This window comes from Terrapene carolina, unplaced genomic scaffold, assembly GCF_002925995.2.
Source record: "Terrapene carolina triunguis isolate 2854851 unplaced genomic scaffold, T_m_triunguis-2.0 Scaffold231, whole genome shotgun sequence".
NCBI lineage: Eukaryota > Metazoa > Chordata > Testudines > Emydidae > Terrapene > Terrapene triunguis.
In genome coordinates, this window is record NW_020664582.1 from 1,321,160 (window position 1) to 1,337,891 (window position 16,732).

At 43.7% G+C, this 16,732-nt stretch overlaps 1 protein-coding gene across 1 annotated transcript; it reads left to right on the forward strand.

The window, feature by feature from the left end:
- The first annotated feature begins 60 nt into the window (after positions 1-60).
- Positions 61-14,547, forward strand: MDH2 (malate dehydrogenase 2). The gene is made up of 9 exons (XM_026656461.1): positions 61-143; positions 4,577-4,745; positions 5,669-5,752; positions 7,519-7,628; positions 8,406-8,531; positions 9,222-9,299; positions 11,667-11,766; positions 12,664-12,815; positions 14,231-14,547. The coding sequence occupies exons 1-9, from the start codon at positions 78-80 to the stop codon at positions 14,360-14,362; spliced, it is 1,017 nt and encodes a 338-aa protein (XP_026512246.1). The 5' UTR covers positions 61-77; the 3' UTR covers positions 14,363-14,547.
- Positions 14,548-16,732: the final 2,185 nt, after the last annotated feature.

Genomic DNA, 16,732 nt, shown 5'->3' on the forward strand with positions numbered 1-16,732 from the left:
GCGCGGTGGCGATCTCGCGGTGCTGGCTGCGCGCTGCCTGTGGTGGAGGTCGTTGGAGTCACCGTCCCGGGCCCGTCATGCTGCTCGCCCGCCTCAGCGGCCCCGCCGCCGCGCTCCGCAGGGGGATCGCCACCTCGGCGCAGGTACCGGCCGGGCGGGGGCCCGAGGCCTGCCCTGCCCCACACACCCCCCGGCTCTGCCTGCGGCCTCGGACCCTTCCCCCTCCCCCGCGTGCAGCCGGGGGGCGCGGGCCTGGCCCTGCCGCGCCGCCCCCCGCCCCGGGCGGGCTGCGCTTTGCTGTGCGCAAGGGGGGTCCCTGTCCCCCCTGGACCCGACTGCTTGGGGCGAAGGGGGGTCCCCGCGCGGCGCCTTTCACCCGAGGGGCGCAGCTTTGGCCACGAGCCCCCCTCTTCCAGGCAGCCCCGCCTGGGCACCCGGGAGCGCTGGCTGCAGGCAGGCAGCCCCCTCCCCCTTCCCCTCTCCAGATGGGGGAATCGAGGCGCAGGCCGGGGTGTGACTTCCCCCAAGGTCACCCCGCCCATCCGAGCCCTGGCTGCGAGGCCGCGCTCCCTCCAGATACATCGCTCGCTTCTCCACCCGTCTTCTCCTTGATGCGGGGTCGCAGGTGCCAGCGAGTCTTCCCCTTGCCGTGCGGCCCCGTGGCGGGAGTCTGTAGGTTTTAGATCTCAGGCTTTTTCTCTTCAAATGTCTCTTGACACCGTCTTTCCATCATCTCTCTGCTCCTGCTCCTCCTTTTCTGCTGTCCTTCTTCCCTTACTTGTTGCTTTTCTCCCATTCTTATCCTATGTCGAGCCTGCCTCGAGTGTGTACTCTCCCGCCTGTCTCCCGGGAGATCAATCAGATGTGTTAATGGAGTCTTTTCAATATAACTCTACTATGCTAATGGCATGTGTAGACCGTTATGGTGTTACTCTGCTTGTTAAATTGAATACTTACGTTTAAACGACAAGTATTAACTTGAGAGAGAAGGTGGATGAGTTAATACCTTTTATTGGACCAGCTGTGGTCCAATAAAGCTCTGGGTGGCTTGAAAACTTCTCTTTCACCAACAGAAGTTGCTCCAATAAAAGATATTACCTCACTCACCTTGTCTTTCTAATATTCTGGGACCAGCATGGCTTCAAGCACACTGCAACCAAGTATTAACTTATTTAAGTTGGATCTCATGTTAAATAGTTACTACAGACAACAAAGCAGATTAGAAGTGGGTCAGAAACCCTGAAATCCTGGAGTGAAAGATGGGGCATATTGGGCATCTTTAGGTGTCCAGCAACATAAATAGTTGACACTGGGCCACAAAATAAACGTGCCATTCTGCTTCTCTATCCCTTTGGCGATTCACTTCTGATCAGGACAGAAGTGGACTCTCATTGGTCAGATGTAGCTAGTACAGGTCTGTCTCATCTTACGCGGGGGTTCCGTTCCGCGGTTAGCGCGTAAAGCGAAAACCGCATATAGCCAAAACCCCATTGAGTTCAATGGCAGGCGAAATTGGCCGCACTACAGGTATAGTATTAAAACTGTTGTTTTTCTCTTTTTGGTTTTTGCCGACCACGTAAAGTTGAAATCGCGCATGTTAAATGCGCGTAAGATGCGACAGACCTGTAATCAGCAAGTGTGTGGCAACTGAGTATTGGCGACATTTAATGGAGTTGAGAGATAGATTGGTATTGATTACTTCAATCCTTTCCTGAACATAAGCATCTAATTGTTTCAAAATAGTGATGGGAATTAAGGGTGGAGGCTGCAGATTAAATCTGTTTATATCAATTTATGCATGTAAATAGAACTCTAGCCTTCCCCTACCAGAGTCCAATTGCCTTCTATCTTAAGTAAATAATTTCTCAATGGTAAAGTGCTCATTTAAGAGGACTGTGTCATAATTGCAAGAGAATATAAAGGTGATTGTGTAAAGGGGGGCTAATAACAGAAACATTCAAATATCATACTTAGAAATCAACTCACTGCCTATCAATTTTCTCATGACTTCAAGTAATTTAAGAGATTTATAAGACTTCTTCCCCTAAGTGTGATTTCAAATAATACAGACTTGAGGTTCATTGGTCACTTCATAGCAATACACTGCCTATGACCATTGCTAGATTTTGATCTTTGTGGAAGAGAGCATTTATGCAGAATTTTACTTCAGTAACAAGCAGGTTGGATTACTGCCAAAGTGAATCCACTTTTTGAAAAATAGTCTAATTACTGTTTTGTCACAGTGATATAGTCTTCTCCCTTTAAAGATAGAGTCACTTAAACAGATTTTTCAAAGGGACTGAAGAGTTTAGGTGCCCAATTCCCATTGATTCTTAATGGGATTTGGGATCCCAACTCCTTTAGGCCCATTTGAAAATCCCAGCTTTAAACATTAGTCATTAAAGCTATGTGATTTATGTACTGAGTCAGTACATTCATTTTAAAGGGGCACTGATTCCAATGTACCTTAGCAATATAACTCTATCAGTAAGTAAACTTTCTTCTATTAAACGTCAACTACATTTAATCTTCCTTCTAAAAATATGCACGTGAGGCAGTGCAGAGGTGAGAATGCAAAACTTCATTTTCGGCATCCCTTATATGAGTTAGAAACTACCTCTGAGAAATGCAGCAGGTAACCTAGTCTAAACAATAAGTATTAATGAATATTCAATCTCTGCAATCTAAGTGGATAGACTTCTTAATCAGGAACCAAGAGCAGAGTTCTGCATGGCAAAAGCTAACTGCTAAAATTAGTAGCTTCTGTATAATTCAGATTTCTGTTTTCAAGCAGTAGCGCTAAGCACGCTCATTCGAGAAATCTATCCAAAGACTTGCACTCAGCTTTTATGCTAATCCATGCAACCTGATTTCTGGGTAGGAGCAGACCTTTGTGTGTTCATGTACTGCTTGTTAAAGGCTCAGAATTGTCAATCAGGCATAGTAAAGGCCCTCTAGTCACAGAAGATGGTACAGCAAGGCAATACGGGTGTTCTCTCTCACTGCTCTCCCAGCGTGTCTTCATCCTGATCTAGTGCTGTCAGATGGCAGTTTAGTTACGTGAGTTGGGTTTCATCAACTAGCAATCTATTTTAGAAGATAGAGGCTTCATGATTCACCGGACTATACCATTTTAACACTGCAGTTAAGTGGTTCCTGCCACTCCAGTAGTAAAAGTGATGCAAAGCTTGTTTGAGAACACAGGAATTTAGCTGCCACATCTCAGGATTTTTCTACACTGCATTGTTAGTTTGAACTGTAACTCAAGATTTGCCCCTAACGCAACTCCCGTCCACAAACCCATCTAGCTCGATCGTGGTGCTTTAAGCTAGAGCTAGCTGGCCTGTTATGGAGGGGGGGTTGAAGCCCAAGTGCTGGTACTGCAATGGAGATGCAGCAGCTCAAGATACAACTCATCAGCTGCTAATCCAATAAGGAGCTGGAACAGCCTGCAGCATGGTCGGTCACTCACTCAGCTAGCTTAGGAGGAAAGCAGATTCTTTCTTCTAATATTGGCAACTAAAACTGGAATAGCCACAGAATTGTGTATCCCTAATAAACCAGAAGGTAGACCCATAGCTATGGCCCTACCAAATTCACAGTCCATTTTGGTCAATTTCATGGCCATAAGATTTTAAAAATCATAAATGTCATGATTTCAGGTATTTAAATGTGAAATTTCGCAGTGTTGTAATTGTAGGGGTCTGGACCCAAAAAGGAGTTGTGTGTGTGAGTCACAAGGTTATTGTGGGGGGGGTTGCAGTACTGCTACCCTTAATTCTGCTCTGCTGTTGGCAGCAGCACTGCCTTCAGAGCTGGGTAGCTGGAGAGTGGCGGCTGCTGGCTGGGAGCCCAGCTCTGAAGTCGGAGCCACTGGCAGCAGCAGCGCAGAAGTAAGATTGGCTTGGTGCGGTATTGCCACCCTTTTGCTCTGCTTCTGGTGGGGCGCTGCCTTCAGAGCTGGGTGCCTGGCCAACAGCTGCCGCTTTCCAGCCGCCTAGCTCTGAAGGCAGCGCAGAAGTAAGGGTGGCAATACTGTGACCCTCCTAAAATAACCTTGCAACCTCCCTGCAACTTCCTTTTGGATCAGGGCCCCCAATTTGAGAAACGTTGGTCTTCTCCCATCAAATTTGTATAGTATAGGGTAAAAGCACACACAAGACCAGATTTCACGGTCCATGATGTGTTTTTCATGGCCATGAATTTGGTAGGGCCCTTCTCCTAGCAGAGTTCTGGACGGCATTTGCCATGGCAGAAAAATTTCTAAATTGAGAGACAATTGTTTGAGTACCTTTCCTTACTGAAAAGAATCCAGCTTTGAAGAAGCATGCATCTCTTAAATGTTTGTCTTATCGCTCCAAAGACTTGCTACTGATACTTCCTTTAAGAAATTATGTCTTCCATAAGAGTTTAGTTTTGAATCCAGTTTGCCACTGTCTCGTTTAAAAACAAAACTCAACTGAGACAAATAGAGCTCTTCAAAAATCAGAAGCAAACTTAAGTGTGATGAAGGCTCCAAAGCCATTATTGAGTAACTGCTAAAAAACATCTGTGTCCTTCTTTCCTTTCTCCTCAGAGCAATGCTAAAGTGGCAGTGCTTGGTGCCTCTGGAGGGATTGGCCAACCTCTTTCCCTTCTACTGAAGAATAGCCCCTTAGTGAGCCGCCTCAACCTGTATGATATTGCTCACACCCCTGGCGTTGCAGCTGACCTCAGCCACATTGAGACAAGAGCCAATGTCAAAGGTATCGTAAATCATTATTAATTATCTGAGGCATATTACTGTGCACACAGAGGTCCTAGATTGAAGTGATTCTTACTATGTGTTATGTGTAGGATACACAACAATATTACTATATATATGACGTGGGGCACTACTTGTCTTTTATAAATAATTACATTCCTGTTAACTTGAAACTAAAACTGGAAATAGCTTATTTCTCCAAATAACTTCTCAGAACAAGATTTAGTTAAATAGATCAGCTGCTGCTAATGGTCAGAACATCTTTACCTACTTTTTCATTTTTTTTTTTTTTTTTTTTCACTGAAAAACTGTTTGATTAATGTGAAAGTTCACACTGGCTACCAGAATAAATTCAGTAAAAATTGAGAAATTTGATCGTAGACTTTAGCTAGCAGTTGTATTTTCTTACTTTGATAAACTCAGAACTTTGTAGGAAAATACAGTTACCATAGTGTAGCTCTTTGAGAGAGCCTGTCTGAATCTACACTCCTGGAATGAATCTCCCAAGGGTGTGGCTTGGTATAGGCAATCTCAAAAAAAAAATTCTATCTAAACTTTCACTTTTACGATATATTTACTCTTCTGGTTTCCATTTCATTTATAGAGTTTGTTATCAAAGGAGAAAATTTTGCTTGCTGCTTGATAGGAGGCATAGGGATTTGTTTTGATTCATGGAATATAATTACAAACATTTCTTCTGAGGACAGAGGTATTTGCATATTAGATTGTTTGAGTCTCTCTAGTAAAATTCAGCCATTCTCATTCTAAGGGATGAAATTAATATTGAAGAAGGTGAAGGCTACATTAAAAATTAACATGGATATCCTTAAACATACAGTTTCATACACTACTAAATTTGATTTGGACAGTTTAATCTTTCACTGGAACAGTGAAATGCATAGTTACCTGGATCTTCCATTACAGGTTTTATTGGATCTGAGCAGTTGCCAGACTGTTTAAAGGGCTGTGAAGTTGTAGTTATTCCTGCAGGAGTCCCTAGAAAACCAGGTAGGTCTTAATTTTATTGAACGTAGCACTCTAAAATGTTTGGATTATTGTGGTAAGGCCTGAAATGCTACGCCACTACTTCTGTCTTGAGTCTGCAAGTCCCTCAGAAAATCATCTTGGGCTTAGAGCACTGGACGGACTCTGGCTTTTGGGGTCTGTTTATGGCTGTGCCATAGAATTCCTGTGAGACATTAGACAATCTTTCTGTTTCCAAGTTCCTCATCTGTAAAAGGGAGATGTCTACCTTGCAGGTGTGTAAGTATTTAATGAATTATTGAATATATGAGGCACTCATGCTAGAGTTATGAGCATCATAGAAAAGCCCATAAAGGCTTCATGCTGAAAGTAGTACTGATGGACGTTCCAGGAACAAAACTTCATTTTATCCTGCTGGGAACTGGGACTAGAGACCAGTCTTGGGAGTATACAATTAATGTAGTACTGGCACTTTTATAGTACTGTCCCTTCAGAGGATCTGAGAACTGTACAAATATTAATGAAGTTCACAACACCCTTGTGATGTATTACCTGAATTTTACAAATAAGTGGAAATTGCCTTTTGTTTCTTGGTGTGGTTTTTTTTTGGGGGGGGGGGGGTGTCTCTAAGGTCATACAGGGAGTCTATTTCCCAGCTCTGCTATATAAACCCAGACTTCTTGACTCTAAATCTTGTTCTTAAACTGTTGTGTTAGGAACGTAACCAATAGTGGGTCAGACCAATGGTCCATCTAGCCAGTTACCCTGTCTTCTGACAGTGACCAGTGCCAGATGCTTCAGAGGGAATGAAAAGAACGGGGCAATTATTGAGTGATCCATCCCCTGTTGTCCAGTCCCAGCTTCTGGCAGTCGAAGGATTAAGGGCACCCAGAGCATGGAGTTTTTTTCCGTTACCATCTTGGCTAAGAGCCATTGATGGACCTATCCTCCAGGAATGTATCTAATTCTTTTTTTAACCCGGTTATACTTTTGGCCAGCACAAAGAGGGCTGTGGCACCCATACAATGAGCAGAGTATCCATATTTGACAGTTTAATGACAAGATACTACAGTGATAAGGGCCTTTTAAGTACCTGGATACATAAAATGGGGTAAAAACTGTGCACCTGCCCCTACTCTGTGCACTCTTCTTTCAATGACTGCCCTAACTGGTATTTGTCCGGACTGATGTGGTGATAGTAATACATTAGGCTGCTGTCTCTATCATCTGGGTTATGATCTGTGCTACCTGTTCCCCAGGCCAGTAGGTAGTCAAGCATATTTCAGGAGTGAAAAGTTTAGGATATGTCTACACTGTGGAGACTACCAGCAGAACTACATTGTCGTAGCTATGCTGACATAACCCTGTAGCGTAGACACAACCTGCACCAGTAGAATGAATTTTCCATTGCTGTAGGAATACCATCTCTCCGAGCGATCTATGCTGGGAGTTAGGTTGGCATAGCTACATCAGTCAGGAGTGTGGACTTTTCACACCCCTGACCAGTGTAGCTATGTTGACCTAACCTTTAAGTGTATACCAGGCCTAAGTCTCTTACTCGCAGAAGCTAGGTGTAAGGGATAACCTTGACACTAGCCTTGGAGGACGTGAATTGCCTTCTTGGAAGTGGAGAGTCTCCAGCCAGAAGTAGGACAGAATTCGGTGGCGTCTGACACAACACTGATCCCTCCTGGTGTTATGATTGGGTAGAGCTTGCCCACATTCCTAGCCACTGTAATGGGAACAACTTGGTTAACTTCTGGAATGATATTCAATTTGTTGATTCCCAGGTATGACCCGTGATGACCTGTTCAATACCAACGCTACCATTGTTGCGAATTTGACGTCTGCCTGTGCCAAGCACTGTCCAGAAGCCATGATCTGCATTATTGCTAACCCGGTAAACATAAATGTCTGGGATACTCTGAATACATAGAGGAGAGAAGCCAAGGGACTAGCAGCATTAGTTAACTGACTGTATTAACAAGCCAAAAATTAATGTTGTATCATCCTTATTAACACATTTTCCAATCTTGTCGTGACTGAAAACAAATTGGCTAGAGCTAGATTTCCAAGTTCATGTTTAAGTCCTGTGAATATGACCAGTTCCATAGGTATAAAATGGTATAGAGGTCCTAAACAAATATCATGCAGTACACCCACAAGAGACAGCTACACAGGATTTATATGTCTACCAGTAAATTAATCTGCTTAGAAGCTTTAGTTCTTTAATATGCAGCCCTTCATAACATGAATGAACCAGTGAATGTCTTGATCCAGGCTTGATGAAGCATTATTTCAGCCAGTCTGAGTTCTCCTCTTCAGTTTTGTTATTGACAAAGACTTTGAATAAACTTTTGTTTGCTGAAGGCCTTTAACACAGGAAAACCGCACACTAGTGTATACAGAGGTATTTGAGCACTACTGTCAGCTTGCTTGTGTAATAAAAATTGTGATGGTACAGTAGAAATGAGATAGGTATTGTAAAGAGGCTCACTCTACCATGTTAGTGAGATCTGTTTATATTATAACTTTCTCTAAACAAGCTCTGTTTTTTGTAATGATTGTTTTGTTTGATATTTACATGGTAAGGATTTGTAAGCCTGTTAAAACTTCATAAATAGCTATCAAAAAGTATTAGTGTGGTAATGCAAGCCTACCTGCTTCTCAATTATAGGTAAATTCTACCATCCCAATAACCTCTGAAATTTTTAAGAAGCATGGGGTTTATAATCCCAACAGAATCTTTGGTGTTACCACACTGGACATTGTCAGAGCAAATACTTTTGTGGCTGAACTAAAGGTAGGTTTTAATCTTCCTGCTTCAATAGATTTGTCGCTATGAACCTTTATCATTCATATTAGCAATGCTCTTTGTCATAAATCATGAGTGAACAGAGCCAAATGGTCTCAGATTCCCCAAGAACTGGAGGATATGGGGACATGATTTGCTATTTCCAGTCTTTGGATAGTCTAAGGATAGGGTCTCTGTCCTTCACGGTGCAGTTGTAGTCAGAGAATTTCATAGCTGCACCTTGAGAGTCTGAGCCACATGTTTACCTTACTGATAGTGGCATTTTCACTCCTGCTAGTGCTAGAGTCCAACGCAACTATGGAAGAGTGAGTTGGTTTCTAACATGCCCCACTGAGCAACAGACTTGTTGCAGGATGTGTTCTCGTGGGAGAACAGCTTGACTTTCATACCCCAGGTGGAGTTTGTAGTGTTGGCATTTCACTTCATTTATAAAAGCCTACTGAGAGTAAAGTCACTGCGATAATAAACATAGACTTCTATGATGTGGTTTTAATTCATTCTTCAGAACATGACTAGACTTTAAACTGTTTCCATTATTCTACACCATGTAGCATTACGTTGCAGATGTCTGATTAAATGTCCAGGATAGAAATAGGGCACAATGTCTCTAAAGGCATACTGCTTTTCTTGCCCAGACACTTTTAAAAATAATTGCTAAAGTCATGAGTTTTCCTGCAGGGCTTAGATCCAGCTCGAGTAAACGTTCCCGTTGTTGGTGGCCATGCAGGGAAAACAATCATCCCTCTGATCTCTCAGGTATGTTACAGTAAATACCCAGAGTATGGAAATGTTCTTTCTTCCCCATTCAGTATTGCATTAATGTTGATCTGAAATGCTGTTGCTGATGTCTCTTTCCAGCTGTCCGTGTGTGCTCATTCACAAAGGACTGTGTTGTATGATTGGAAATTCATTCTGCACACTTCCAAAGTCCTAAACCTAAATTCCTCTGACTTTTAAAGCACCATAAACTTATGTGGCATTTGAGAGTAAGACCCTTTTCCTCAAGGAGCTTTTAGTCTAAGCTAGACAAGACCATGGCACATCTGCTTAGGGAAGAGAGCTGGGAGAGATCATTAGTACCTGAATTTCTGTGACATTCACTGTATTATGTGTACACTTTACAACCGTAAATTAATTAAGCTGCATCCACCTCTGAGACATGTCAGTAACTGAAGCACCAGAGATGAAATGAGTGGCCTAGGGTTGTATGGGGAGTCTTCGGGCAGAAATGAGAAGAAAACCCACATCTGACTCCCAGTCCTGTGCCTGAAACACAAGTCTTTGAGGAAAGGGAAGGAAGGAATCCTGGAAGTGGGTTGTTGCAAGGATAAGAGATGTGTGATCGAGGAGTGCTAAAAAGACACGATGGGAATAGTAAGGAGAGAGGGCTGGGAATAGGAGGAATTATGCTCACGTGTAAGGGAGGAGCATGATTATATGGAGCTAGGAAGGGACGGTCAGGGATCTTGAGTTTGATGTAGTAAAAGAAGGAAACTAGTAAAGGGGGGGTGGCCAAAATGACCGGAAAAGATTATTTTAGCCATGCGGGGAGCACATTTTGTCAACTGTGTGGATGATGACTGTAGTAGAACAGAGAACTTTAAGTGTTCAAAATCCTCGTAAACACCAGCAGCAGACGAGGTTCTCAGCAGTGTGTATCCAGAGACCTTTCCTTGATGTAATGCCCTGTGCTAGAAGTGTGGAAATAGGGTGACCAGACGTCCTGATTTTTATCGGGACTGTCCCGATATTTGCTCGTTTGTCCCGTGTCCCGACCGATGTTCGGTCGGGACACGGGACAAACAAGCAATTTTGCCCTCCGCTCTGGCGCACAGGCGGAGCCCAGAGGGGCTCGCCCCCCCGACTCCGCCCCCTCCTTTCCCCCATTGGATCCCTCCCCAAATCCCGGCCCTGGCCCCGCTTCTTCCCCAAGCACGCCACATTCCTCCTCCCTCCCAGGCTTGCGCTGATCAGCTGTATGGCAGTGCAAGCGCTGGAGGGAGGGGGTGGCGCCCAGCACTCACCCTGCGAACTGCTCCAGCTTCTCCAGGAAGGTGAGGATGGCCCGACAGAGATCCCGCAGTGGCTCCCTCCGCCCGAGCCCCCGGTAGAAGGCGAGGCAGGCCCTCCTGCGCCGCGCCCATGGCTCACGGAGCGGCCTGGCCTGGCCCAGGCGGGGAGGGCATCCGGGAAGCGAGCCAGGCTGCCCCAGGGATCTAGTGCAGCATGTGGGCTTGGCAGCTCCGGGTCGGGGCGCGCTCAGCTGTTGCAGCCACCATAGAGTCGGGTGGAGGTGGGGCTGTGCTGCCTGGCGGCGGCCGTCACAAAAAGACTCTGCCCTGCAGGCACGCCAGCCCCCCATCTAGTGCTGCAGGGGGTCTAGCCGGGCTGCAGGGAACAGCCGCTGCTCCCCCGGCCCAGCTCGGCTCCACCCAGCCCGGCTCCCATCCACTGCAGCCACCGCTGGAGAATTCCGTGGGCGCAGCTCCGCGGCTGGGACCCCGTTTCTGCTCCTCTTTGGACTGCTCGGCTGTGGTCCCCGTCATGCCTGTCCCTTGGTGGGCTTCCCTGTTGGAGGGGCTGGCTGAACGACTGAACTCGGCAGTGGTTTTTTTTTTTTTTTTTTGCCTTTTTTCCCTTCATTTCCCCCACCGCCCCCACCGCATCCCGATATTTCACCTTTGTCATCTGGTCACCCTATGTGGAAACCATTAGCGTATAGCTTTGAGAAGTCAAAAGCCTACTATGCACATTACTCAGCGGAAGTCTGTCTGGTGAAAGAGGCTGCAAGGTGGGTCTGCCGAGTTCCTAGTTCTACCATTAAGCGGCAATTTGACCTTGGGCAAATCACTTGGTGTGATCTAGCTCTATTTATAGTCAATGAGAGCTTCTCTGTTGGCTCTGATGACAACTGGATCAGGCCACATAATGGCTTTGCCTATCTCTGAAATGGGGATGCTTCAAAGCAGGCAGACAAGTACTTATGAAGCACTTTGACTGTGTGCTGATGAAAATTGCTATAGGAATATAAAATATACTATTGGGTATTTAGGCCTCTGAAGCATTATAATGAATGTAAAGGGATGTTGAGATTTACTTATGACTGATACCTTTCCACTTTAGTGTACACCAAGAGTGGAGTTCCCTCAGGATCAATTGGAAACACTTACAGGGAGAATTCAGGAGGCTGGTACTGAAGTTGTGAAAGCTAAAGCAGGAGCAGGTTGGTTCTTGGAAACTGTTCTGAATCTTAATTGTTTGACCAGTTCTGAATCTTAGTTGTTTGACCATTCTGAGTGCGAGCAGTACTCTTATATTCCAGAATAGACTGGAAACTACAGAGCAATGTAATGCATTGGTGTTTATTACAAATCTTTGCAAATGGGTTAGTGCTGCCAATGGTGTGCTTAGAAGTAATTCAGTCTTTAAGGTGGAATTAAACAGTAACCTACTATATGGAATCTATTACTGTACAACAACCCTCGTCACAAGCAAATTAAACGGGTCAAACACGTACCACTAAAATGGCATGCCAGTGGCCAAAAGTTACTGTTGAGTGTTAGCTTCAGGGCTTTTGATCTTGTGCTATGACATCCCTTGGACTTGACGAGTGCACTGTTAAATATGAACAGTTAAGCCCAACTCTTGTCCTTTATTGCTCCCTTCTGCTATACGGCTCTTCTTTATTTAAAAAACAAACAAAAAAAAACTTGCTTATCTCATTGCAACACAGAGGGAAGTAAGGACCAGATAGTGCAAATGTGAAAAAACAAGCAGAGGAACTTCAAAGGAGAAATTATTCTGCTCCTTTTGATACATAGTGCAGTAAAAAACTTTTTTCCCCTTTGTGCGGCCTCTTTAAAAGAAAAGATGCACTTGGTGTGGTGGGGACAGGTTCTGATGCTTCTGAAGTATTCAAAATATGTAATCACAATATCTTCTGAGCTTGTGCAGCCACCTAGCCAAAAATGTGACACACTTATTCAAATGGCAGATTGGAAACCAGTTTCCATTCTACACTAGTACTAACTTCTCAATTGGGCATAAAGTTTAATAACAAGTGTATAAGTCCATACCACTAGGATCTCTCATATTTTTGTTCTGATTCCTATTTGCACAGGATCTGCCACCTTATCTATGGCATATGCTGGTGCCAGGTTTGTCTTTTCTGTCCTGGATGCAATGAATGGAAAGGAAGGGGTTATTGAATGTTCCTTTGTTAGATCGGAAGAAACGGAGTGCCCATACTTCTCCACACCTTTGCTACTTGGGGTATGTATCTTGGATGGTGATGCTTTTATCTGGCATGTTTAATGTAATAAATTGTGCTTTATTAAGCAGGAATGGTGTTGCAGAATTAGCTTGCTTGGCTAATGCAACACTTGTTCAGAAAGCACTTTAACGTTTTGGATACTTGGTTCAGGCTTTTAATAATCATATTCTAATGTTTTTTTTTAAGACCGGCAGTGGCGTAACTCCTAAAAACTATTTTAATTTCTCATTGAAAATGTCAAGGACTATGGAATATTTTAAACAAATATCTGCAATAGCTTTTGAGCTCCTGGTGTTTCAGCAAAACTAAATAAGAGAAGGGCTTGCCTATTTTAGTAACTTATTTACTCAGGCAAGTGCAAATTTCATGTTTCAGTTGCTTCCTGTCCTTAGTTCTGCATTTGAATTGACTGGGTAATCAGGCCCTCTAATTTAAATCAGCGTCTCAGCCTGAACTTTTGGTTCCTAGTCACTCTAAATAGGAGGTTGTAGTGTCTCCATTTATGAAGAGCTTTCAAAACGTCAATAAAAGCCCAGTAGTCTGGTCACCATAACTTAATCTACTAAAATAAATCCTTTACACATTGACTCGTGTGTGTGGAAGTCACACTGAGGCCATCAAAGTTCTACTGGTGAACGGGAATCGCAGTTTGATGGCCAGTACAGGTGCTGGGTTAAGGATCGTGCTGTGGCCTTTGGAAGTGACATAAGAGTGTTTTATTGTGTCATTAAAACACAGTAATGTAGTTTATTTTGTGTGGACTATGTAAAGAGAAGCTTTTGAGGCAACAAAAAGAAAAGGGAGTTTCAGTCCTTGAGGGAAGGAATTAATTATGGACAGTGAAAGGGTATCGTACTCACTCTGGTAGGTGGACAGAAGTAAAGACTGGATTGAAATAAGTGGGCCCAGCAGGTCAGATACAGGATGGTAGTCTCTAAACTCTATGGGCTCTAGAAAGCTAGAAGGGTAACTTTGAAGTAGATTTGAAAATTCATTGGAAGCCACTGGTGAAAATGTATGTGATTGTCTTCTTCCTGCAGGGTAAATTTCAGGTCCTTGGACTAGTGTGTGGTTTTAAGAAAACAACAAAACACTTGAGGGGAAGGGATGAAAACACCAAAGGAGCAGTTGGTATTTCAGCTCCTCTTCTAGGAAGGAGTCAGTCCTAAAATTAGACAGGACACATTCTTTTCCCCCATCCTGATGGGTGGGTAGGAAATTCATATTGAAATATAGTAGCTATGTTTGAACTGCTTTGTTCAACTCCTGCAGATATACCAGTTACAGAGAGCTGAGGAGGAAGTTTGTTTTTTAAACTCAAGTTTAACCCTCTAACTAGACACAGATACGAAAGCTATTCCTTGCTAAAGAATGCAATGATTGTGTAACCCAAAAACCCTTCTTCCCCTGTCAGAAAAATGGAATTGAGAAGAATCTAGGTATTGGCAAGATCTCTCCGTATGAAGAAAAGATGATAGTTGAGGCCATGACTGAGCTGAAAGCTTCTATCAAGAAGGGAGAGGAGTTCGTGAAGAGCATGAAGTGAAGAGCGGATGGGGAAGAAGAATCACAGTTTCCTTAATTTATTAAGGCATCATGTCACTTTAAAAGACTCCAGATGCAAAGCACAAGCTTTGATCAAAGTCACTCTGTATTAGTGTATTATCTGCTCTCAATTTGTCAATTGGAATCTACTCATCAATAAAACAGCCTCCTATTTTTTTCAGGGTACTCATTGTGGAACTCTCCAACGTGATTTCTGGCTTTCTAAAGCTGTCAATGCTCAAATATGAGAATGGGCAACAGTATTTCAAAGATTATGCTTTCAGGTCTCACCCATACTGCAACACCCAGTTATGCTGCCATTTGCCTACTTAATATTCATGAACACAAGATCAGTTCTTCCTTCCTTCAAAGAAGGGAACACAGTAACATATGCAGAAGCTGGTATGCACTCCATAACTCCTTGAGCTCCTCTTTAGTCATGTTTAGTCTCTGGGAAATCGTGAGGTTCACTTCTGGAGAAATTTTGGGAGCTTTTTGAGTAAATTGTACACCACCCTCTCTAGAAGAGAGGCAGATGGACTTGGCCAACTGTTGCAATAAGATACGCTCCAGTTAAATTAAAGAGAAATTTTTCCCATTGCTTTGTAATATTCCATTCTGTAGCTGCATCAGGCTTCCCCAGCACAAATCTGCAGGACATCACCTCAAGCTTGGCCTTGCAAATCCCTTGAGCAGCTTCTTTGTAAAACTAGCAAAGACCAGGCTACTGAAAATGGCCGGTACCCCCAGACCATTGTAACATTCACCACCTCGTTCTAACCTCTGACATATAATAGAACAAACAACTTCTATCCACACAGCCTTTTCCTCATTTTACTAAAATCTTCGTTTTGGAAGGCTTTTACTCTCTAGATGGTGCTGTTCTCCCAAGGCTGGCATTCTAGTGGTGGTCTGTTCAGTATAACGTTGGTATGTGCTACACTAGACAGCATGCTCTCATGAAGACAACAGTAATGTTGGAAGGTTTATAAAAGGAGGAACTTCTCTGGTCAGGCTGCCAAGTCAATTGCCAGAAACTGGCTTCTGCTGCTAGTCATCCTGGGCCTAAACTTATGGAGAGGCAAAGAATACAGCTGAGAGGAAAGACTAGAAGTGAATGCTTGGCATTTCAGCTCTCTTGCAGGAGGATCCAAGTGATTTATCAGCCCTACTCTCACTTTACACAGTTTAACTAAACCAAGGTCTCAGCCAAGACTCAGTGGGAAAACTGACTGTGGAATCCTGATTTTTTTTTTTGTCTCCACTCCTGCTGTTACTGACTTGTGTTACCATCGTGCCTGGGGCCCTAGACCAGGACTCCATCCTGCTAGCTGCTATACAAACAAGCTATAATTAGTGAACTGCCTTCTATAACCAAAATTAATAAGGTACTGTCATGGCAGTTGAATCAAATCACATACAGAGGTCTTGTCTACATGGGGAATTTACCAGCATTGCTATAGTTAACTTGTTGCCTCCAAAGTATAAGCCATAAAAGGACACTTACTCCAAGTAAGTGTATGTGCTGGTACATATACTAGTATAGTAATGCCAGTAAGTCTCTCTGCATAGGCAAACCCTGAGTCACAGCAAATAACATATGGCACTGGATTGGATGTACCTTCCCTTCTGTTTGACGCCTGGTCCTGCATCAGGCATTTTTTAGCCCCAGGGCAGGACTTGCTATGGCCCGTGAGGCCTTTGGAATGCCCCTATGGTAAGATGGGTATTGTGTTGGAAGGCATACTTAGCCTAAATGGGATAAATAGAAATTGGCTCTATTTAAAGCATGAGGTAAGGATCTTAATTCTTGTTTCCAGGGTTCATGAGCTTTCCTCTATTGCCTGCTTCTTCAGCATTCGTTGGTAAGGTATAAAGCAGGTGTCACCTTTCCAGATGATCTTCTCATACCCAAGAGAAAAGGGTGAAAGACCTATTTCCGCACAGGTAGAGCATGCATTTAGCTTTTTGCTATGACTTCGCTCCTAGTTTTGAGTATCTTCAGTGTGTGGGACCTAAGGTCACAATGATCTGATCAGCTGTTTTGCTGTTTAGGCTGAGGAGGGGATCATTAGTTAGAGAGCAGCTGAGAGTCCTTAAAACCAAGAACCAAAAAGGAAGTAATTAGGAAGTGATTACTACAAATGTGCTGTGCAGGATATTATCCTGAACAGACTCCATCGGGCTTGCAGAGATGAGCTGGTTTCTATTTTTGCACTGAAAAATTAGTGGTTAAAATACAAAGCAGTGAATTGAAACAGTCTTGAGTTCTGTGACGGAGGGCTTACCAAGCTAACTTTATGTAGAAAACTGTTCAGGACTTCCATAATCGATGTCACTTTTAGGCTAATAATACCTAGCTCTCATCTAA

What these genes read in the sequence shown, in the direction of transcription:
- MDH2 (XM_026656461.1), top strand. Translation starts at nt 78, where the DNA reads ATGCTGCTCGCCCGCCTCAGCGGCCCCGCCGCCGCGCTCCGCAGGGGG. An exon ending in GGATCGCCACCTCGGCGCAG is followed by an intron (nt 144 to 4,576) that starts GTACCGGCCGGG and finishes CTTTCTCCTCAG; the next exon opens with AGCAATGCTAAAGTGGCAGT. An exon ending in GAAAGCTAAAGCAGGAGCAG is followed by an intron (nt 11,767 to 12,663) that starts GTTGGTTCTTGG and finishes CTATTTGCACAG; the next exon opens with GATCTGCCACCTTATCTATG.